Source organism: Suricata suricatta, chromosome 2 (genome assembly GCF_006229205.1).
Source record: "Suricata suricatta isolate VVHF042 chromosome 2, meerkat_22Aug2017_6uvM2_HiC, whole genome shotgun sequence".
Lineage (NCBI taxonomy): Eukaryota > Metazoa > Chordata > Mammalia > Carnivora > Herpestidae > Suricata > Suricata suricatta.
Window position 1 is genome coordinate 11,977,355 of NC_043701.1, and position 23,506 is coordinate 12,000,860.

At 40.9% G+C, this 23,506-nt stretch overlaps 2 protein-coding genes across 2 annotated transcripts; both read left to right on the top strand.

Annotated features, from left to right (window-relative positions):
• Positions 1–446: 446 nt before the first annotated feature.
• Positions 447–11,466, top strand: LOC115304893 (serine protease 58-like). The gene is made up of 5 exons (XM_029955234.1): positions 447–736; positions 1,530–1,686; positions 8,141–8,391; positions 10,660–10,796; positions 11,187–11,466. Exons 1-5 carry the CDS (start codon positions 697–699, stop codon positions 11,334–11,336), a joined length of 735 nt encoding a protein of 244 aa, XP_029811094.1. The 5' UTR covers positions 447–696; the 3' UTR covers positions 11,337–11,466.
• Positions 11,467–16,677: 5,211 nt separating this feature from the next.
• Positions 16,678–22,615, top strand: LOC115277963 (serine protease 58-like). The gene is made up of 6 exons (XM_029922385.1): positions 16,678–16,785; positions 17,035–17,121; positions 18,738–18,876; positions 19,101–19,357; positions 22,077–22,216; positions 22,368–22,615. The coding sequence occupies exons 2-6, from the start codon at positions 17,064–17,066 to the stop codon at positions 22,515–22,517; spliced, it is 744 nt and encodes a 247-aa protein (XP_029778245.1). The 5' UTR covers positions 16,678–16,785; positions 17,035–17,063; the 3' UTR covers positions 22,518–22,615.
• The last annotated feature ends 891 nt before the right edge of the window (positions 22,616–23,506 follow it).

Here is a 23,506-nt window from a genome sequence, read left to right on the forward strand (position 1 = left end):
TGGACAGGGTGTCTAGTAACTCCTCTGTGGAAAGGTGATTCTTTGTGGTAGGTCATGTCCATGAACACAAAACTGCCAAAGGATTTTTGACAGCCACTGTTCTCTGGGAGCACAGGGCTCAGATAAAGTTCAACATGGCAGAGAAAATCTAGAGATTCAGGTCTGAGTCTTGACTTTGCCAGTAACTTCCATGAGGACCACAGCTGCCTCATTATAAAAATGGGGGTAGGGGAAGATTCATTAAATTTATTTCATATCCCAATGTTTGATGAGTCTCTAAGAATGGCAGAAGGACTCTTTAGAAGAAGGGGGAGGGCAAGTGAGGGCAGAGAGAGAGCAGACATAGTCACAAAGGGAGGAGGGGACAACAAAGAAAAGCTAGGTCACAGAGAGGGAGGAAAAATGTCAGCAGCTACATCATAACTCCTGAGATATTTAGGGTCAGAGGCAGCAGGGGCTTGACTTGGTCTGTCCCTTCCTTTCCTCCACCCAGATCAGAGACAGTGCTCAGCCAGGCCTTATACAATTGGGGTTTGAGCAGCCCAAGTTTCAAGACTGCTACAAGGTCATTGCCTCTCCTTCTACCCCCAATTAATGTTTCTCCCCAGCTGTCCTTGCTCAGGACGCCTGGACTAAGGATTGGGACATTTATAGCTTGATCCAACTTGTGTGCTCCCTGCAAGATCACTGCCTGCCATGAAGCCCTGTCTCATCTTTGCTCTCCTGAGTGCAGCTGGTGAGTGGCTGGCCTTGGCCTCCTGGGGAGGGATGGGGTGGTGCTCAGGAGGAGAGGGAGTGTCAGAAGGGGAAGCAGGCAGCCACAGCTGAAGAGACAGGAAAAGGCTGGCATTTCCTTCAATTAACTGTTGAAAAAAAATAGAAGGAACCACTCCCCATGTGGCTTAATACATCAGCGTGCTCTCGCAGCCCTTGTGAGACCTGTGAGCAAGTTGGGACACATCACTATAGTGCCTCACTGTCTCCTGAGAATCGAGTGTGTGATTCCTTAAGCTGCCACTTTTCCCTGGAGAGCCATGTGTCCCTCTGCCTGGCAGATGGACTCAGAGGCCTGGGTGGGGAAGGTAGGCAGGCTGGGTGTGGTGCACTGGAGGCCCAGGGTCTTGCCCAAAGCCTTTCCATCCCTCTCATTACCAAAGTCAGGTGGTATGCAATTATTACTTCCATGCTTGGTTGGCAAAAGTTAATTAAAAATGACGTTTTGAAAGGAATAATTCACTTCCCTCCATTTTTATAATCCACCACACTGCCAATCAGAATTTCCAATCAGCCCGTGAGTTAGTTTCACAGAATGTTAATATGCTCTCATCTCAAGCAAAGACAGTGTCCCTAAGGGAGATAGCTTTGGTGACATACGTGATTCTCTCTGATTTTTAGAAAAGGATGTTTAAAATATTTGAAGTCCTTGGTATTGTCTTTGATAACCTTAGGTTAGTAAAAAAACTACTCTAGCCAAGTGTTGCCTCACAACCTATTAGACTCTTTCTACCTGCGACCTACCCATTCTTTAGGAGTCATTCTGGCCCGAGATTCTGAAGTTGACAAGCTGGACTTAGCAGAAGACTTTACTATTCCTTACATGGTCTACCTGCCATCCAGCCCTGAACCCTGTGTGGGGTCTCTGATTCACCCCGAGTGGGTACTGACGGCTGCCCACTGCTCCCTACCGTAAGTATCTCTTTGTTCTTGGGACTAGAGGGGCCTATTTAAACAAAATAGGTCTTGTAGGATATACCAGCAAGTCTTAATGACATCCTAAGGGAACCAGAAGACCCAGAAAGAGAGAGGATTTCCTTCCCAATGGGAAAAATAACACCCGTTTGGGTGGTTTAAGAGGAGATCAATAGGAAGGTGTCAGGAAACTCTCATGGAGAATAACTAATATTCATTCATTCAACATATTATTGAGCATTTACTGCATGCTGGGAACTGTTGAATGCCCTGAGAAAAGAGCAAGGGAACAAGACGGAAATGAGTTTTCTCTTGTGAAGCTGACATTCTTGTAGACATATGCCAAAACAAATAATAGCCAAAAATACAACACAAAAGAGTGGCAAGCTGTACCATACAGGAATGAAACCAGAGACCTGCCTTAATGACGGTGGTCATGTCAGGCTTCTTTGAAGAGAGGAGACCAACAGGAAGAGAAGGGAGGCATAAAGCCTAGGGAATTTTCCAGGCAGAGGAGTCCCTGAAGTAGTAAAGATATCTGAGTATCTGGCAAAGCAGGAGACCTGTGTGGATTGTAATGAGTAGGGAAATGTCCACAGGGTGAGGTGAGGAGTCAGGCAGAAGCCACTGGATTTAGGGAGCAGGAGAAGGACTAGGGGATGCTGCACAAAATCCTTCTCTCCCTTGCAAATCTGCTTCCCTGCTGTGACTACAGAAGGTGAGAAGTGTTGAGAAAGTGCAGCATCAGTTTCACACAAGCCTCTCTGGACCATAGACTGGGGAGCAAGAAGTACTGAACGTCGTGGGTTTTTGTGTTTTTCTTTTTTTTTTTTTCTCAAACAGCATTTGGAGTTCAAACTCTGAGGTTTTGGAAGTGCGCTGGCTTTCTCCAGAGCAAAGCTGTGGCCCAGTGCTCCTAGGGAGGAGGGAGCTGGCCAGGGAGTGCCTAGCATAGTGTAGGGATCTTTGGGGTGCATTGGGAGAGCACATTCCCTTTCCTGGAGTACTTTTGTTTTGTTTTGTTTTTGTTATTTATTTATTTATTTATTTATTTATTTTTATTTTATTTTATAATATTTTAATTTTTTAATAGTTTATTTTCAGATTGGTTTCCATGTAACACCCAGTGCTTCTCCCCACAAGTGCCCCCCACCATGACCATCACCCTCTTCCCTCCCTCCCACTCCCCTCCCTTTCCCCCTTCAGTCTATGATTCATTTTCAGTATTCAGTAGTCTTTCATGATTTGTGTCCCTCACTCTCCCCAGCTCTCTTTCTGCCTTCCTCTCCTTATGGTTCTCTGTTAGGTTTCTCCTGCTAGACCTATGAGTGCAAACATATGGTATCTGTCCTTCTCTGCCTGGCTTATTTCACTTCGCATTACACCCTCGAGGTCCATCCACTTTCCTACAAATGGCCATAAGTCATTCTTTCTCATTGCTATGTAATACTCCATAGTATATATATATATATATACCACATCTTCTTGATCCACTCATCAGGTGATGGACATTTAGGCTCTTTCCATGACTTGGCTATTGTAGAAAGTGCCGCTATGAACATTGGGGTACATGTGCTCCTATGCACCAGCACTTCTGAATTTCCTGGGTAAATCCCTAGCAGTGCTATTGCTGGGTCATAGGGGAGTTCTACTGATAGTTTTTTGAGGAGCCTCCACAGACTTTAGCCTGGAGTACTTTTGGAAGAGGGTATATTACCTCCCCAAGGCCAAAAGACCCTGTAGGCGCCAGCCAAAAGGCCTTTCATCAGCAGGGGACAGAGGCACACCCCTAGGGAATAGAACCTTTGCTGCTTTTAGCAGCATAGAACTCAAGCACTGCCCAAGTGTGGGACTGTTAATCAGGGACAGGATTTCAGACACAGCGTGGAGAGGCTCTACTCCAGAGGATGGGGGCAGATCTGTGTAGCACCAAGTCCTTTAAAACTGGTTTTGAATCTCAAGTGAGGTCCAAAGAAAAACTCAGGAGAGTTGCAACACAGGGCGAGCTGATTGCCTTCACTATTCTGTGAGGGGTTTCTGAACAGAAGAGCTAAGTTGTGAGATCCCTGGGCTGGGGACGAGAGATTGGGTGGTGCCATTTCCCCCAACACCAACCCCTGGTAGGAGGCAAGGGACTTCAGAGAGCAACACGGGAGGCTCCAGGGAAGGCAGGACCCATTACACCCAAACCCTGCCTGCCCCTCATGCCTGGAAATTGCTTATTTACTGGGTCAAGACTGACTCTGAGCCAACACAGACGTCCTGTCCTCTGGACCAGCACAGCCAGCACCCTGCATGCACCAAGTGTACTAAAAACTAAGTGTTTACCTGTAGTTCTGGTGGAAATAGGACCAGGCTTGCTTTTTTTTTTTTTCTTTCTTTTCTTTCTTCTTGATTTTTTTCTTTTGGAATCAGGTTTATAGTTTCTTTTTTAGTTTTTTCATTTTCTTTTCTTTTCTTCTTTTTCTTTTTTGGAGGGACACAAGCTTTTTTATTCTTTTTCTTTCTTTTTTCTTTCCTCCCCGCCCCCCCCCTTTTTCTTTGAAATTAGCCGTATAGTTTTTGAGTCTCTGGTTTGCTTTTGTTTTTGTTTTTGTTTTATTCCTTTTCTCTCTCTCTCTCTCTCTCTCTCTCTCTCTCTCTCTCTCTCTCTCTCTTTGTTTTTTTGTATCAGGCTCCTCCCTCCCCCTTTTTCCAGGCTTACTTCAACAAACAAATCAAAGCACACCTAGTTAAAGGTCCAAACACTCCCCACTGCAAGCAAGGAGGAGCTCTGCCAAGGACTGACCAGTGGAAAAGAGCAGCCAAAATACAACAGCAGCATGCACACAGCACACACCAGAAACACTTCCTGAAGTGCCAGGCTCTGACTGTGTATGATCCTTTTGAAATATAGCAGTACTCTTAGGTGCACAGAACATAATAAGCTTTTAAAACATGCAAAAGACAAAAATATATCCAAAATGACAATATGGAGGAATTATCCTCCCAAAAGGTCAAGAAGTCATAGCCAGGCACTTGCTCAGAACAGATAAAAGCACAATATCTCAACAAGAATTTAGAAAAACAACCATAGGACTTGAAAAAAGAATAAAAACAGAGAAACCCTTGCTGCTGAAGATGTAGCTTTTAGGTCTTCGATCTCTGCAATAAAAATGCTGTAACTGAGAGGCAAAAATAACTGGATATAATCACAATGAGGATGGAAGAAGCAGAGAGAATTGGTGATGTAGAAGATAAAATTATGGAAAATGATGAAGTTGAAAAGAAGAGGGGAAGGAAACTATTAGATCATGAGGGGAGATTTAGAGAACTTCACTAAGAACATAAAAACTTTTATGATTCATAAAATGAAACAGTGTCCATATCATAGGACTCCCATAAAAAGAAGAGTAGGAAAAGGGGGAAGAAAGTTCTTTTGAACAAACTATAGCTGAGAACTTCCCTAATTTAGGGAAGGAAGTAGGTATTCAAGTCAAAGAGGCATAAAAACTCCCCTAAAAATCAACCAAAAAGGTCAACACCACAATATATCCTACCAAAACTTGCAAAATGCAAAGGTAGAAAGAGAATTATGAAAGTAGCTAGGAACAATAGATCCTTAAACTATAATGGTAGACACATAAGGTAGGTAACAGTCTCATCCACTGAAACTTGGTAGGCCAGAAGGGAGTAACAGGAAATATTCAAAAGAAAATAAATAAAAGAAATAAAAGGCATGCAAATTGGCAAGGAAGAAGTCAAATTTTGACTCCTCACAGATGAAATGATACTCTATGTGGAAAACTCAAAAGACTTCACCAAATAACTGCTAGAATGGATACATGAATTTGGCAAAGACACAGGATATAAGATCAACATACTCTAGGGTACCTGGGCAGCTCAGTCAGTTAAGTGTCCAATTCTCAATTTTGACTCAGGTTATGATCTCACGATTTGTAAGTTCAAGCCCCACATGGGGCTCTGTGCTGACAATGAGGAGTCTGCTTGGGATTCTCTGTCTCTGTCTTTCTCTCGAAATAAATAAATATGTTAAAAAATAAAATTAACATACAGAAATCGGTTGCATTTCTATACACCAATAATGCGGCAGAAGGAGGCGAAATCAAGGAATCTATCCCATTTACAATTGCACCAAAAACCATAAGATACCTAGGAATAAACATAAACAAAGAAGAAGGAGATCTGTATACTGAAAATAATAGAAAGTTTATGAAAGAAATTGAAGAAGACACCAAGAAATGGAAAAACAGTCTGTATTCAAACTGGAAAACAAATATTGTTAAAATATCTATACTGCTCAAAGCAATCTACACATTAAACACAATCCCTATCAAAGTAACACCAGCATTCTTCACAAAGCTAAACAAGCAATTCTAAAATTTGTGTAGAACCTGGAAAAATCCCAAATAGCCAAAGTAATGTTGAAAAAGAAAACCCAACCTGCAGGCATCATAATTCCAGACTTCAAGCTGTATAACTATAACTTGCACAAAAACAGACACAAAGATCAATGGAACAGAATAGGAACCCACAAATGGATGGCCAACTAATTTTCAACAAAGGAATATCCAACGGAAAAAAATAGTCTCTTCAGCAAATGATGTTGAGAAAATTGGACAGCAACATGCAGAGAAATGAAACTGGGCCACTTTCTTATACTATACATAAAAATATATTCACAATGGATAAAATACAGAAAAACCATCAAAATCCTGGAGGAAAAAACAGGCAGCAACCTCTTTGACCTTGGCCACAGCAACTTCTTACTAAATATGTCTCCAGAGGCAAAGGAAACAAAAGAAAAATGAACTGAGACCTCAAGATAAAACCTTCTGCACAGTGAAGACATGAATAGACACTTTTCCAAAGAGGACATCCAGATGGCTAATAGACACATGAAAAGATGCTCAATATCCCTCATCATCAGAAAAATACAAATCAAAACCACAATGAGATACCACCTCATACCTGTCAGAATGGCTAAAATTAGCAACTCAGGAAACAACAGATGTTGGCAAAGATGCAGGGAAGGGAAACCCTTTTGAATTGTTGGTGGGAATGTAAACTGGTGCAGCCAGTCTGGAAAACAGTATGGAGGTTCCTCAAAAAAATTAAAAATAGACCTACCCTACAAACTAGCGATTACTAGGTATTTATCAAAGGATACAAAAATGCTAATTTGAAAGGGCACATGCACACCAATATTTATAGTAGTGCTATCAACAATAGCCATATTATGGAAGGAGCTCAAATATCTATCGACTAATGAATTGATAAAGAAGATGTGGTATATATATGTAATGTTATTTGGTGATCAAAAAGAATGAAATTTTGCCATTTGCAACAGCGTGGATGGAACTAGAGTGTATTATGCTAAGTGAAATAAATTAGTCAGAGAAAGATAAATATCATATGATTTCACTCTGATGTGAAAATAAAGAAACAAAAGATGAACATAGGGGAAGGGAAGGAAAAATAAAATAAGATAAAAACAGAGAGGGAGAGAAACCATAGAGACTCTTAAAAATAAAGAACAAGTAGCTGGAGGAGAAGGGGGGAATGGGCTAAATGGGTAATGGGCATTAAGGAGGACACTTGTTGGGATGAGCATTAGGTGTTGTATGTAACCGATGAATCACTGAACTCTTCTCCTGAAACCAAACACTACACTATATGTCAACAACTTGACTTTAAATAAAAAATATAAAGTATATTAAAAAAAAACAAAAACAAAATAAGTAAACAAAAAACCCACACACAGGAATCCCTGCTCTGCACATCATAAGAAATACAAAGGATAGACAGTTCATCCTCTCCCAAGAACTGGAGTTGGAAATTTTGATGTTCCCTGTGCCAGATCTAATACACCAATGGTTTTTGGTAGCAAATGGCTCTTGTATCTGTAGCATGACTAAACTCCTGGTGTGGAAGTGCATATGTTGGAATGTGTCCAGGGAATATAATGGAAAATGGTAAGTGGGAGGAGTCCTGATAGACTGAGAGCCTTGGGAATCAATGATAAAAGTAGGCATCACATCGTAAATATAATGACATGGGGCTGGGAAGGATCCAAGAATATCCAGAAATGAAGAGTTCAATACACTTGCTCAAGAGCGGCTTGGGACAATGTAGTGCAGGCACATCTCTATCTCCTGCCCATGCACATTTTCCAAATCCTAATAACAACACTAGACGGTACCACATGTGCTTGAGGTGGCAGATACACATCAGGTTTGATATATACACTGACTCTGTACAAACTATTAGTTTACAATATCCTGTAAACTCTTAGTCCTCTTTCACATACCAAAGCAGGTCACTTCAGTTTTCAGGGATGAGAGAGAAAGTTAAGATGACTGGGGTGGGGTGTGGAGTTCTCACATTTTTTGCAGTTCTGACATTCTGTGACCCTGCTCTTTTCCATTTCCTTGCCCTTTTTCTTCCACAGTGTTAAAATCCGACTGGGAGTTTATCAACCCAGCATCAAAAATAAGAAAGAGCAGATACGGAATTACTCACTGACTGTGCCCTCCCCTGAATTCAAAGCACAATCTCTGGAGAATGACCTGATGCTGATAAAACTGTCCAAGGCTGCTGCACTCAACTCCCACGTGGGAACCATAGCCATATCTATAGAACGCTTAGCAATGAATGAGTCCTGCTTTATCCCAACCTGGACTTGGAATGAATACAAAAACCGTAAGTAGTTGAACTCGGTTCTTCATCCTGAGGAGGTTTTGAGGCTGGGGGAAATTTGGAGGGATTTACAAGAAAGGAATGGCAGCCATGAGGTAATATTCTTGACCCCAGTGATTACTGCCAGGACTTTATCCTGCCAAGAGATAAAATTCACAGAAACTGATACAGGGGAACCAATCTGACACCAATGAGTGGAGCAGCAGTAACTATTATATCTCTAGAACATTCAAGAACAGAGTACAGGGAACTGAATTCAAATAATGGTTGGGGAAACTAGGAGTCCCTCACTCTAAAGAGAGTATCAAGGCTTCCTGTAGGAGAGTAGCTCACTGTCTCATTGATGGCTGCCGGAAGTCCACAAAGCCACTCATCAAGCAGCAGTGGGGAAAAGGAAAACAGAACCCATGGTGAGCTGGCAGAGGATACTCCCCCTCCCCCATCACAGACAACCCAATGAACGTTGATGATGAGTCACTCAAGGGGACCCTGAGAGATGAGGGTGGCTGGGGGAGCTGTTTCTCTACACAGAGGGCAGCTCTTATACCTCCTCCTTCATCAATAGTCCCCCCTCAGAAGTGGACACCAGGGCACGTGCAGGGGAGTTGATTATGGCATACTGTTGGTGTCTCTCTGGCCTGACCTGCCTCTGGGAAAAATTGCCACGGCCCCTGTTGCAGGCACACATGTCTCCAGCCTCTCAGCTATAATTGGTATGGGCAGAGAAGATGCAGTCTCTGCAGGACCATGTATGTCTTAACAAGGGCACTTTAGGAAAAAAGTTGCTTTCTTATGCATTTGTTGGTCAGCGATAGCCTTTACTTCATGTGGCTGCTAACAACCCACTGTGCCCTCTTTAGGTATTGTCACAGGTTGATGGGGCCGCCACTCGATATCTGAAAGGAAATGATAAAGCTAAATTTATTGCTGATGACAGTGAGGGAAGAACAATGCTCAGCATACAGTCTCCCTGAGCAGAGCAGAGTGCAGGGACTATATGGAGTTTGTGAGAAGGTTTTTGAACAAGGATTATGGGGCTTTAAGAAGCTTAAAGGGGTTGATGTCTATAGAGGCATCGTCATTGCTTGGCACTTTGAGGCAGGTTTATTGCAGGTGGTCTGATTGACTGACTTTAAAAAGTGACCTTGATTGATCAGCTTGATGAAACTGTGTTCACTGAGGCAAATCGTCATGACATCAACCGAGTTTAAACCCTGGGCTGATAGCCACAGAACACTCTATCTGTCCTGTAAAAACCAATAAAAATTAAGAACTTTGATATTTTCAGTATTTGACAACTTATCACAGAAGTAACAGTCCTGGGGATCTAAGTGAATATCTTTTCTAAACAAATTAAAGTTTATGATTTTTGTCATTGACTTTACAAGTCTTATTCAAAGTAATCAAAAAATAGTTTATTATGTACCATTTAAAAACAAAATAAAATCGTATGAAGTTTTTATCACATAGGTTCTGGATGTCAGAATCACAGTGACTAATTCTGTAAGCTTTTTGGTGCAAGGCTTCAAATACTTGTTGGGAATTCATTATTTCAATTAGTTGGTTACTTTCACCTAGCTTATTCTATGCATTTAGATTCAATTCCCATAAACACTTAAAACTGAACATAACTCCCCTCTCTCTTTTCTGACCTGACACTTTGTGTTTTAGGACATTAGATTGGAGACACTATCAGAAAAATCCTGTTCCCTAAGTAACACTAGGCTTAATTTGAGCAATCTCTAGTCAGTTATTTTTGTTTTGTTCCTCCTTGTCTCTCTCCACCAGAGATTAGAATTCTTTGATACTGTGATTAGAATCCTTGTGTCCTAAAGTTAACAGTAGAGTAACAATCGTCATGAGGGAGATGAGCACCATGACTTAATACGCTTACAAATAGTCCATTTATAAACAATCTATTTCTTTAGAAAACAGCTTTATACATTAAAAATAGTTTCTTCCCTTTATGTTTAGTGTAAAAAAGTTGATGCCAAAAATAAAAGTTCCTTAGGGACAATAGCTTTGTGTCTGTCTGTTTTTATGGTCACTTCTAATCTTCTCATGGGTTTTTAAACATTTCTAAATTAGGCAAGTAGCGAGAGAACTACAGGTCTGATGTTCAATGTGAGGAGGACATCACACTCTGAATCTACTGATTTGACACAGATACTGAGAGAGAACCTCTAAGAAGGATTTCTCCAAATAGGGGCCAAGCGTGTGTGCAATAAGTGGAGTGACTGTAGATTTGATTTGTCTTCCTTTTCCCTACAGTGAGTGACCCTGATATCCTGACTTGGATAAACCAATATTCTCTTCCCCTCAGTGACTGCCAGAATATGGTAGGACAAGTAATGGCAGCAGGCATCATGTGTGTAGGACAACCTTTAAACATCTTATCTAAAACTAAGGTAACTTTCTTCAGATAGAAAGATAGTAAGGGGTCTATGAAAGTGTTTGAGGAGAATCACATGGTACTCATCCAAAAGACCTGGAATCTCTTTCCTCTCCTCTCAAGACTTTGGATTTGTCATTAATTCCCCTTACCTCATTTTACAATGGGAAAGACTCTGGGTAGAACCATTTGTCCTTTCTCTTCCTTCTTCCATTCAGCTTGGGCTCAAGCTTGAACCAAGAAGGGTGAGATCTGGGTGGATGTGAAGAGAAGGTTGTTAACCTTTCAAGAAAAAATGAGTCTAGTCCTTTAGATATCTCTGCAGCTATAATTGCCACCTCTGGGGATTTATTCTCATTCCATGAGGACAAAGCAACATTGACAACCTATTTCCTCTCTCTGGCAGGAAGTTTCAGCCGCCCCAGCCATCTGTGGGGGGAGGTTGCATGGAATCTTGTCCTGGGCCAAAGGAAGTGTCACCCTGGGAAGTGAAGGGTTCTTCACAGAAGTTTATCACCATGCAAGATGGATCTTGAAAATCATAAATAACTACTGAGGCTCCTCCATTCCTCCATTCTCAGTGCAGCATCTTCATAATTTCCACATTGGATTCACTGATCTTTCTTGTTCTTGAACAGAGTTCAAATAGAAAATATTCAGTAAATAAAAATGACACCAAGAACTCATGCTGTGACCCCTGATCTCTTTATATATAAACTGTGAGCATGATGAGAAATGTAGCAATGTCCCCACCATTTGTTCATTCATTCAAAAATTATTGAGCTATCAGCAATTTAGTAGGCACTGAACATGCTAGGTATACAAGAGTGAATATCACATACATCAAGCAGCTGATTATTCTACATAATGACTATTGTTACAATAGAGATAAGCAAGAAGTTTCATGAAAGAAAGCCATTCTGGGTGTCAGAGCCAAGGAAGGTTTCACCAAGTAGACAAATGAGGGAAGAAAGTTATAAAGCTGAGAGGATAGTTAGGTAGAAGCCAGAAAAGCATAATAATGTGTCAAGTTCTGGAAAATACAGGTATATAAGTAAGGAGAGTAGAAAATAAACTGTAGAGGAGGAGGCCAGATGTGATAAAAGATTCTTATTTAGAGGTGAGCAAGGGTTAGCTAGTGAAAGGTCTGACCTGTTTGGTGAAGGAATTTAGATTTTTATCTTGCTGGAATCAGAGGGAGTGTCATTAAAACCTCCATGGTAGAGAAAGGATCATCAAATTTCTGAATTGGGAGATACTAAAGAAGCAGAATCTGTATAGTTTACATGTATTGACTGTGAGTAGAAAGAGAAAGGGAAGTGTCTGGAATAACGCCCAGGTTTCTGACTTGGGCAGCTAGCTAGGTGGGAGTTCACAGTGATAATAGGAAGAGAACCAATGTTTTCATGTGTAAAGAATCAGGATCATGATCATGAGTAGGAGGAATGGGTCATGTTATATTTGAGATCCCTGAAGGACATGGAGATGGTCATTTCTAGCAGACGGTTGGAGACAAAGATCTGGAACTCAGATGTCTGGGCAAAAACAATAGGGGAATTATCTGTTCATGAGTGGTCACTACAGACTTCAGCAGAGCTCTGTGCCCCTGGGAGGAGCTCTGAGAGATGCTCAACCCTTCTGTCATGCTGGCATATAGTGGGGGATGCATAGCATCCTACACCTATTGACCAAGACACTTAAAAATACAGAATTAAGAGGATTCCAAGTGACCCCAAAGTCGGGTCCAGACTGAGGGGCCACGGTGTTACACAGAGGGGAGAGGAAGTGTGATATGAAGTCACCTGCTAAAAAAGGTAAGAGGGAGAGGAACAGAGAGGGTCAGTGAGATGCGGAGAAAGAATAATGCCACAGAAGGAAAAGACTGCAAAGAGAGGAGTTTGGCTTTCCATGCCATGAGAGAGGTGGCAAATCCATGCATCTGTAGAGACTGCAGAGGAGGGTTCGTTCTATGTTTTTTGTCCCTCATCAAGGAGAAAAAGAAAAAAAAAAGGCAATAAAAGCTGGGTAACAAGTAAGACCATAACTTATCCTGACACATAAACAAAGATCAAATCCTCAAATTTGGATCCTGAGGCCATTTAATTCAATGATGCTTATTTTCCTTGTAATCCTTGGTTATCCAAACTGCAAGCCCCTCTCTTTGCCTGTCTTCTCTGGAAGCCTAGTTTCTCACTGCTTCCCATCTCTGAGTCACTGCCCAATGGCCCCTGACCCTTTTATTGAATCGCGTTTATAGCGTCCCAGAGTTTTTAATAAAAGTCTCATCTGAGTATTTAGTAACTCTTAAATTATGTCTTCAACACATACTGGTAATCCTGCATTTCCCATGTCACTGTCTGTACGACTTTCCATCGTGGCCACCTCAGGCATTCGCCTCTCTGCTTTTCAGTGCTTTCTCTTCATTGGGTGACCTCTGGTGTGGGACAACAGGGAGGTTGAAGCCTTCACTCAACCTCCCACCTCCCACCCTGCAGACATACTTAGTGTTTTTCTTCCTCATTCTTTTCCTTCCTTCTGTGAGGGCAAGATTCCCATTTCCCTTACCACTAAATCAATAATATCTAATAAAGTGCCAGCACACAGTATACATTTGTATTCGTTTTCGATTGCTGCATAAAAACATGGCCACAAATTGAACAGCTTGAAACAACAATTATTTTCTCACAGTTTCTGCAAATCAAGAGTGCAAGTATGGCTTGGCTGAGTCCTCCCTTCAGGGTCTAGTAAGGCTCTAAAGTAAGAAATTGCTTGTGAGATTATTCAGGTTGTTGGTAGAATTCATTTTCTTCTGGTTGTGTGACACAAGATCCTCTCCTTCTTGGGCTGTCAGCTGAAAGCTGCCCTCAGGTCCTTGAGGCAATCCTTTGGGCAGAGAGGGCATCCATGCCTAGTTCTTTGACACTTAATCTTCCTCAGTGTGGCTGCTTACATTCCCGAGCCAGTGGGAAAAATCTCTCTTGCACATGCTAGTCAGGTAGATGTGTGTGTGTGTGTGCACACGCACGTGCATGTGTACACACACAGTTAATGTTATGTGTTAACATAATTATCAGAATGACATCCCATAATTTTTGCCATATCCTACGAGTTAGAAGCAAATCGCAGGTCCCACACCTAAGGAGAAGATATCAGGGATTATGCAGGGCATAAACATTGGGCTTAAAGTCTGTCCCAGATATTCAATAGAATTTCATCAAATAATAAGTTGATTGGTTCCTTATCTCCCACACAATAAAGACTTATACAAGTTTTACATATGCAAGGCTTATACAATAAAGCTTTTTGTTATAGAATTCCTGTTTATCTTTCCCTTAACAATTTCACTATAACACATGGTTGCTGCCCCACAAACACACCATGTTACTACGTGTATTTCTGCCTTTGTAGAAGGCTTTCCTTCTTTGTGAATTATTTTTTCTCTTCTTTTTTGCAAGACAAGTTCCTTCCCTTCTCTAAGACCCAGGTACAGTGTAAATTTTTGGATACTCCTTCCTTATAACAATGTAGGCTGAAAAAGTATCTTTAACCTTGTGTTCTAAGGCAATACCTCAACCCCCGTGAAGAAACAAAACAAATGAGCATAGGAAACACAGGAAAGAGGGCAAGGCACACCAAGAAACAGACTCTTTAACTCCAGAGAACAACCTGATGATTACCAGAGGGGAGGTGGGTAGGAGTGTGGGTGAAATAGATGACTGGGGTGAAGGAGGGCACCTGTGAGGAGCATCAGGTGGCGGTGGATGGAAGTGTGGAATCACTATATTGTACACCTAGAACTAATATTACGCTGTATGTTAACTAAGTGAAATTTAAGTAAAGACTTACAACTCTCCTACATGTTATTATGAAGATGTTTAAACATACAACAAGGCTGACAGAATTTCACAGTGTATACCCATGACCTGGATTCTACCAGTGAGCAATCTATTTCTTAAATTAACATCTCGCATTGATGTGGTATACTTGTTAGAGCTGATGAACCAATATTGACACATTGTTAGTGACCAAAGTCCATAGTTTATATTAGGGCTTGCTCTTTATGTTATAAAGTACTATGGGTTTCAACAAACCCATAATATCATGTTATCCACAATTAGAGTATCATACAGAATAATTTCACTGCCCTGAAAATGCCCTGTGCCCTTCCTGCCATCCTTCTCCCCTTCTCCTCAAATTCTGACAACCACTCTTCTTTTTGCTGTCTCTATAGATTGCTTTTTTCAAAATATATAATATTTTTACACTGACTGCTATCACTTAGTAATAAGCATTTAAGGATTCCCCGTGTCTTTTATCACTTGATAATTCATTTTTTTAATCACCAAATAATATTTCATGGCAGATGTACCACACTGTTTACCCATTTACTTATTTAAGGACATCTTGGTTGGTTCCAAGGTTTGGCAATTGTGACTAAAGATGCTCTAATTATTCATGTGTTAGATTTTGTGGACATAAGTTTTTAACTTATTCAGGTAATACCCAAGAGTGTGATTGGTGGACCATGTGGTAAGATTATGTTGAGTGTGTGCGAAACCACCAAACTGTCTCCCAAAGTGGCTGCACATTTTGTATTCCACCAGCAATAAATAAACATTCTTGTTGCTTCACATCCTTGGCAACGTTTGGTCTTCTGTTTTAAACTTGAGCCATTCTACAAGGCATGTAGTGGTATCTCATTGTTGCTTTAGTTCGAAATTCCCTAATGTATGTTGAGAATCTTTCCATATGCTATTTGCCATCTGTGTATCTTCCTTGTTGTTATGAAATGAACTGTATCCTTCCAAAATTCATATGTTGAAGACCTAAATCCCACAGTGACTGTATTAGGAGACAGGTCCCAGAAGGAAGTAATTTAGCTGAAATGAGGTCATAAGAGTGAGGCACTGTTCTGATAGGATTAGTGTCCCCATTTATATATTTTTTAATGTTTCCTTATTTTTGAGAGACAGAGAAGGACAGAGCATGAGCAGGGGAGGGGCAGAGAGAGAGGGAGCCACAGAATCCAAAGCCGGCTCCAGGCTCTGAGCTTTAGCACAGAGCCCAACACAGGGCTCAAACTCACAAACCATGAGATCATGACCTGAGCTGAAGTCAGACACTTAACGGACTGAGCTACCCAGGTGCCCAGATTAGTGTCCTTATAAAAAGTGACACGGGAGAGCTGGCTCTCTTTCTCTATACAAAAATACAGAGGAAATGCCCCGAGGACACAGTGAGAAGGTGGACATCTACAATATAGGAAGAGAGGTCTCACCAGAAATGAATTTGCTGGCACCTTGATCATGGACTTCTAGCCCCCAGAATTGTGAGAAAACAAATGTCTGTTTATTAAGCCACCCGGTCTGTGGTATTTTGTTATGGCAGCCTGAGCAGATGAATGCATTTGGTAAGGTATCTGTTCAGATATTTAGCCCACTTTTTAATTGGGTTGTCTGTTTTCATTTCAAGAAACATCTGTATTTGGATACAAATCGTGTAATAGATTGTGTTTTGCAAGTATTTCCACCTACATGGTAGTATAGGTAGAGTTTGAGCTCTGAATACTTTGTTTTGTAATTGCCTGTCTATGTACCTATTACTCCCACTCATGTATAAGCTCTTTGCAGGCGGAGCAGTATTTTCACTTTTAGGCATCCTCTGTAGTGAGCAGAGAACCTTGCACAAGTCAGACATGTAACATAAATTATTGGCTGGCTGGGTGAATAAATGAGTGGATGAAGAAAAGCAAAGGAAAGGCTGATATATCTCAAGCAGGAGTTCAGTGTCAGGCAGAGGAGTGAGGCCAGCACCAGGGGGCTGGGTTGTGGCCACTGGAGAAAAATGTCTACATCACACAACCAGGGGTTAGCATCACACAGATGGGAGGAGTCACTGTCCTGGGTGTAGTTTGGAGAGGGCCATGATTGCAGGTCTCACAAAAGCCAGAGCAGAGAGGAGAGGGGGTATGGAAAGTCTGTGAGCCCTGACATCTCTCAGATTAGGTATGTTTTCCCCTGAAAAGGAAAACAAAAATGCTGCATTTCAGATTAATTTTCTACTGTGTCAGGGACCAAACCACCTGATCTCTGTTTGTATCTTTCTGATACCTGCCACCATCCCTTATTCTGACTGGTGGACACCTCTTCTGGAACTGCATCCTGCCACCGGGAAGAATTCAGATGATATTTTAAATTCTTCCCCTTTTTGCTATATCTTAGTCCTTTTCTGTCCCTCATCTCCATCCTTTCCAGAAACCCTGGGCTGAAGCTCGTCCTTTGAAATGGCTTCTGACATCAATATGAAGTTTATCCTCTTCTGGACTCTCCTGAACCTGACTGGTGAGTATCTTCACATTCTTCTCTTTTCCTGCCAAGAGAAATCGGGAGGAATCATGAAAGATAGATAAAGATAGAAGGCACTGTTCCAGATCCAAGTGTAGAATGGATTCTCTCTCCCCACCACCACTACCATCCCTGGGGGCTACTGCCCATCTGTCTCATCTCAGCTTGATTGCTTGTATGCTTTTTTGGAGAGACATGGACATTGACATCCCAATACCATACCTGCTCCCAAGGAAGACTGACCCAACCCTGGTCCTGTCTAGAACAGGACCAATGTGTGCAGGAAGGAATGAGAAGTGGAGGCAGGGGTTGAAAGCAGAGGTCCAACTAATGGACACAGCAAAGCATTAGAGGGTATTTGGTATTGTCTTGGCAGGTTCCAGTTACTCAGACAAAAACCTTGGAGGTACGCATAAAAGCTCTTTCTCTCACACCCCACATTTAATCTGTTTGGAATTTTTTTGGCTCTCTCTTCTAAATATATCCCAAATCCAATCACATCTCATCACCTCCACTGCTCATGCTGGCCAAGGCACCATCTCCTGCCTGGATTATCACATTATTCTAACATACCTCTCTGCTTTCTACTAGTGCACTCAACCTTTCTCCATAAGAAAATAACTATCACTGTCTTACACAAAACCCTGATGTGGCTCAACATTCCTTCAGAAGAAAGTCCATGTCCTAACAACATCCGTGTTTTAATCTCTGTGCCTTCCTGCTCTTCTCCCCCTCACCTTCCATGTCAGCCACACCAGCCTCTATGATGCCCCTTAAACAAGCCTTAGGACACTTGCTCCAGCTGTTTCCTCTACCTGGAACCCCAGTGACCCAGATATCTGATGATCTAACTCTCTCATCTTCATTCCATGGGTCATCACTCATGCTAGCCAGAGGTCTGTCAACCCTGACTGTTATGCAACATTGCGTGAGGCCCGGCCACACACATGCCCAATGCAGTACTACCTTTTCCTCTTTCCTTGTTCTACCATTTTTATCCACAGTGCCAATCACCATCTAACACCCTGTATCATTCACTTATGTATTGTGTTTACTGTTATTGAATGTCTCCTCTCATCAGGATGTATGAGAGCAGGCATATTTATCTGCTTTTTTCCTCATGTTGCCCAGGCACATAAAACAGAACCTGGCTGATACTAGGTTCTCAGTACTTACTTGTTGAATGAATAAATTATCTCCCCCTCCTCAGATTCTGTTAGCAGTTGGTCTGTGTTTTAAATGGCACTTGTATTGTTTTGCCTTTCATTGTTGTAGGGGAAAAGGGATGAGACTGATAAAAAACATTCCCAAAAAAGGTAAAGACAGAAAGTTCTCTATGAGTTGATTTAACATGTTTGCTGAATTGTAGAAAGTACTTAGAAAACTTGTATTTCAATTTGAAAAAAAATATTGAAACAAAAGGGAGAATTGATATGTCTTTATCATTTTCTTCATGTTTTTAGAACAAAGTAAGTCAGTTTACAAATTCAGCTTATAGATAAAGGTATTAGAGAGAAGGGTAGGGGGAACATAAGTGTATTAAGTAATTTTCCTTTGTTTTTCCAGCGATCCTTGCAAAGCTCTCAGAACTTCCTGTCTGTTTCTCTTTCCAGTTGTCTTAGCTTTTGACCCAGATTATCTAACTGCCATCACCCCTCCATACCTGGTCTATCTGAAATCTGATTACTTGCCCTGCGCTGGAGTTCTGGTTCACCCCTTATGGGTGATCACAGCTGCTCACTGCAACTTGCCGTAAGTAATAAGCCCCCACCACCACTTCATGCTTTGGGTTTTCAGGTTGGGCACAGACCCAGACCCCTGCCTAGTGCCATTGTTCAATTAAGTGGGGTTAGGGAGGCCTTCTGGGAATGGTCAGTGATAGAGAAAAATGTCTGTGGGAAGGGGCTAATAAAGGTCCATCAGGAAGTATAAATAGTCTCTGTCAAGTCTCTTCTCAAACCACTACATTGTTCCAGAAAGCTTCAGGTGATACTGGGGGTTACGAATCCATCAAACTATGATGAAAAAGATACACAAGTCGTTGGCTATGAGAAGATGATTCATCATCCAAACTTCTCAGTCACTTCTATTGAGTATGACCTGATGTTAATCAAGCTGAGAGAATATATTGAACTCAATGACCATGTGAAACTGGTCAGCTTGCCTGAAGAACCTGCCCCTGAAGAATCCATGTGCATGGTCTCCACGTGGGCCTACAACCTATTTCACACCTGTGAGTGACCTCAAGCTAATACTTTCCTCTCAGAGTTGGAGATGCTTCTGTTCCTTCTCTACTGTTGGCTTCTACAATTCCTACCAATGATGCTTCCTTCTTACCTCTTAATTCATTTTTTTCATCTCTTTTCCCTTTCCCTGTACTTTCATGGAGGAGTCCTTTGAGCTTCCTCCCCCACTGTATCCTGCTACCATCTTTGCTTCCAGACATGATAGAAATGGTGTCAGTGGATAGAAGACATTTGTATTCTAGTCTTAATTTTCTATATGGCGGTTGGTCACTTTGCCTTTGGGGCATCAATTTTCTGAACTCTAAAATGTGGCACAAACTATATCAGATGTTTTCAAACTATCTGAGGCAAAACAAAAACTTAAAGCCTTGAAATATCATGAAATAATATTAATGCATTAAACATAAGATAAATATGTAATACTGTGCAAAACCAGGCAGGGGTCCTGGTGATACCAAAAAAAAAAAAAAAATTAAAAGCTTGAGGACAATATTTGTGAAACATTTTTGAATGGTGGCATTCTGAACATCCACTCGTTTCTTTACAAAATTGAAGAATGACTACCATTTGTATGAGTGGAAATCCTCTATGTTATTTAAACCTACTGAATTACATGTTCTACCTCAGCTTTCTTCTATATCACATACTTCAGGTTCCATGAAAAAAACTTTGAGCAAAATGAGACAGCTTTCTGTCTTCTAAGTTTTGAGCCTGTCTGTATCCCATTCCAATATTTTCTAAGTTTGAATCCACTGTCTGTAGCTATTAATCAAGAGAGTAGTCAAGTATGGCAGTAGGAGGGTTATTAACTGTAAGGAAAGTAGAACCATGGTCTGTATATACTATACAGTTCTATGATCTTTAGGAAGAATGATTAGTACAATTTAACTCATGAGTATGTTTATGTATTTACTATTCATCATATGCCATACACACTACGGTATGAAAAGGAGATTTATGTTGGCCAAGCTTGTCAGACTCCACCCATCCATCTACCCTAATTCTCCTTTTCTAGAAGTCAGGAGGCAGCTGTCCAGTTATCCTAACAATGCTGCCATTGCTCCAACCTTTTTAAACTGCTCTTCGGTAAATACCTTCAGACCTTGAGGTGCATTTACTTGAATATGCCAAAAAAGTAGAAATTCTTTTCTTCCCAACTTTATTGAGGTGCAGTTGAAAACTAAACATTGTATATTTTTAAGCATCATATTTTGATATACATACAGAATGGGAAATGATGGCCCCTTCACCTCACTTGTGTGGTGAGAATATTTAAGATCTACTCTCTCAGAAAGTTTTAAGTACACAGTACAATATTAGTAGCTATAGCTACCATGCTGTGCATTAAATCTCTAGCACTTAGTCACATAATAGCTAATAGTTTGTACCCTTTGATCAACATACTCTTATATCTTCCACTCACCAGCCTCTGGCAACCTCCATTCTATTCTGTTTCTGTCAGTTTTGCTTATTTCAGATTCCACATAGAAGTGAGATTTTATAGTATTTGTCCTTCTGTGTCTGGCTTATTTCATTTACCATTATGTCCTCTGCACAGGGAGAAATTCTTTGACCTCTGAGAGTCCGTCCATTTGAGTTTTGAAAATAGGTAAAAATCCCTCTAATGAGCAGTATGTTTGACTCATCTGGATTATGCTACTTGGTCAAGAAGAGATATGATGTAACCAAAAAAATGCAGTTTATTTTAATTTGGTTTATGAAATTTTTTTAGCAGATACTGAGTTTTTTTGATCTGATAAATGAATATCTAGGCTCTCTAAATTCCTTCAAACTCTAAAAATAAGAGAGATGTTATTTTAGGGTACACACAACTAGTAGTTAAATAAGTTCTGGAGACCTAAGGCATAGCATACTAAATAGAGACAGCAATATCATATTATGATCAAACTTGCTAAGAGACTAGATCTTAATTATTCCCACCACAAAAAAGAAATGATAATTATGTGACATGATAGAGGTACTAACTATGATGGCAATCTTATTACAATATATAAATTTATCGGGCGCCTGGGTTGCTCACTTGGTTAAGCGTCTGACTCTTCGGCTCAGGTCATGATCTTGCATTAGTGAGTTCAAGCCTGGTGTTAGACTCCATACTGACAGCACAGAGCCTGCTTGGGATTCTCTCTTTCTTCTCTCTCTGCCCCTCCCCTGCTCTCCCTCTCTCTCTCAAAATAAATAAACTTAAAAATACACAATATATGAATGTATCAAATCAACATGTTAAACACCTTAAATTTATACATTGTTATAGGTCAAATATATTTCAACAAAAACATTTAAAAAGGAGTCAGTGATGAATTTCAACTAAGAGACACATAATAAACATAAAAGCTCAAAAAATAAAATAAATAATTCCACATCAAAAGATATTCTTGAAATGTTAAAAGTTCTAGAAAATTTTAAAGTAACTTGTTTCATTTCATTTCATTGCAGAAGTGTCTCATATTTACATGTCACTTCTAAGGATTTAATCTCTTTTATGAAGAGAAAGACACTTGTATCATGAGAAATTGTTAATCTGATCATTTCCTGCTGTCCAAGCAGCCACGGTTTTGATTTCTCTCAGTGTTTGATCTCTTTTCCTTTTTGCCAGAAGAAATATGTTAAAAAAGAGAGCAAGGAGAAAAGGAGGTTTGTTATCTACTGACTCTTAAGGCAGTTCTGTGTCTCTCTGTTCTCTAGCCAAGGAGCCCGACTCACTGCAGAATGTGAACATCTCCATGATCTCTAGGAGTGAGTGCCATGATGCCTATAAAACCTACAGGATTCGAGAAGGTATGCTGTGCTTAGGCATCGTGCCAGGAAGGAGGCTGTCCTGCAAGGTAGTGTGTTCTTAACGCCTTAGTTGCCCATTTTGTTTCTTGTGTGTGTGTGTGTGTGTGTGGTTTTTGGTTTTGGTTTTGTTTTTTGTTTTTTTGTTTTTTTCCCAAAAAGAGATGATAACCCTAGTTTCCTTTTTTATTCTCCTGGCAGGAAGTCACAGCTGCCCCAGCAGTCTGCAATGGAGTCCTTCAAGGAATATTGACTTTTGCAGATGGATGTGTTTTGAGAGCTGATGTTGGCATCTATACCAAAATCTTTAGCTACATGTCTTGGATTATAAATACAATTGAAAACAACTGAGCTCCCATGGCAGGAATTCTGGATCCTGTGACACAGCCTGTCCCTGTGCCCAGCCTCACAATTAAACCTTGAGTAGATGCCCTGGGTTGCATCAGGCATGTCTGTCTCACTTCTGCCCAATAGTGACTGATTTGTACATCCCTGGACTGTCACCTTACATGATAAGCGTTTTTCTTCCCGTTTGATGAAAACGGCAAACTCAACACCCCTTCGGCAGTTGAAGTTTATCAAGTAGGAATTGTGTTCTAACAAAGAGATCATTGACCTATTGAAAAAAAAAGGCTGGCCAGCCATTTTGGGTGACAAATCCCTACTACTTGCACTGAATTAATGTCTGATTTTGTTGAGTGACACATGTAAAAAGGGAAAAGGAAATCTGACAAAGAAAGAGCTAATTAGACATACAGGTGATGGAAAAGGCTCTGAAGAAGGAGACTATAGGAGGTATTGCACTCTGTTTCTTCTTGCCCACATGGCTCTCTATACCAGGCATAGATCCTGGTCATTCAATTTGCAGAATTCTGGGTAGATGCTCGAGTCATGAGAGGTTAATACAAAAGTGAACTGAGGCACATGAAACAGCTGATGTAACAGGGAGTTCGGGTCAGATTTTGCCAATACATACTTGTCCCTTCTACTATTCCTGCTGCTGTATGGACCCTATTCTCTGTAACTGTTACTCTTGCATTTTTCTTCCTTCCTGTCTTTTCACTTCACTCCAGCAGCTCCAGTTACCACCTGAGGGTTTTAATTGATAGCTAGGATCAAAAGCACAAAAACAGGGGCATCTTGGTGGCTTAGTAAAGCGTCCAACTTCAGCTCAGATCATGATCGCCGTCTGTGAGTTCGAGCCCCACATCAGACTCTGTGCTGACAGCTCAGAGCCTGGAGCCTGTCGGCTTCAGATTCTGTGTCTCCCTCTCTCTCTGTCCTTCCCCTGCTTATGCTCACTCTCTCACTCTCTTTTGAATAAATTAATATCAAAAAAA

What these genes read in the sequence shown, in the direction of transcription:
- LOC115277963 (XM_029922385.1), top strand. Translation starts at nt 17,064, where the DNA reads ATGGCTTCTGACATCAATATGAAGTTTATCCTCTTCTGGACTCTCCTG. An exon ending in GCTGCTCACTGCAACTTGCC is followed by an intron (nt 18,877 to 19,100) that starts GTAAGTAATAAG and finishes ACATTGTTCCAG; the next exon opens with AAAGCTTCAGGTGATACTGG. An exon ending in CTACAACCTATTTCACACCT is followed by an intron (nt 19,358 to 22,076) that starts GTGAGTGACCTC and finishes TCTGTTCTCTAG; the next exon opens with CCAAGGAGCCCGACTCACTG.
- LOC115304893 (XM_029955234.1), top strand. Translation starts at nt 697, where the DNA reads ATGAAGCCCTGTCTCATCTTTGCTCTCCTGAGTGCAGCTG. An exon ending in GCTGCCCACTGCTCCCTACC is followed by an intron (nt 1,687 to 8,140) that starts GTAAGTATCTCT and finishes TTTCTTCCACAG; the next exon opens with TGTTAAAATCCGACTGGGAG. An exon ending in ACATCTTATCTAAAACTAAG is followed by an intron (nt 10,797 to 11,186) that starts GTAACTTTCTTC and finishes TCTCTCTGGCAG; the next exon opens with GAAGTTTCAGCCGCCCCAGC.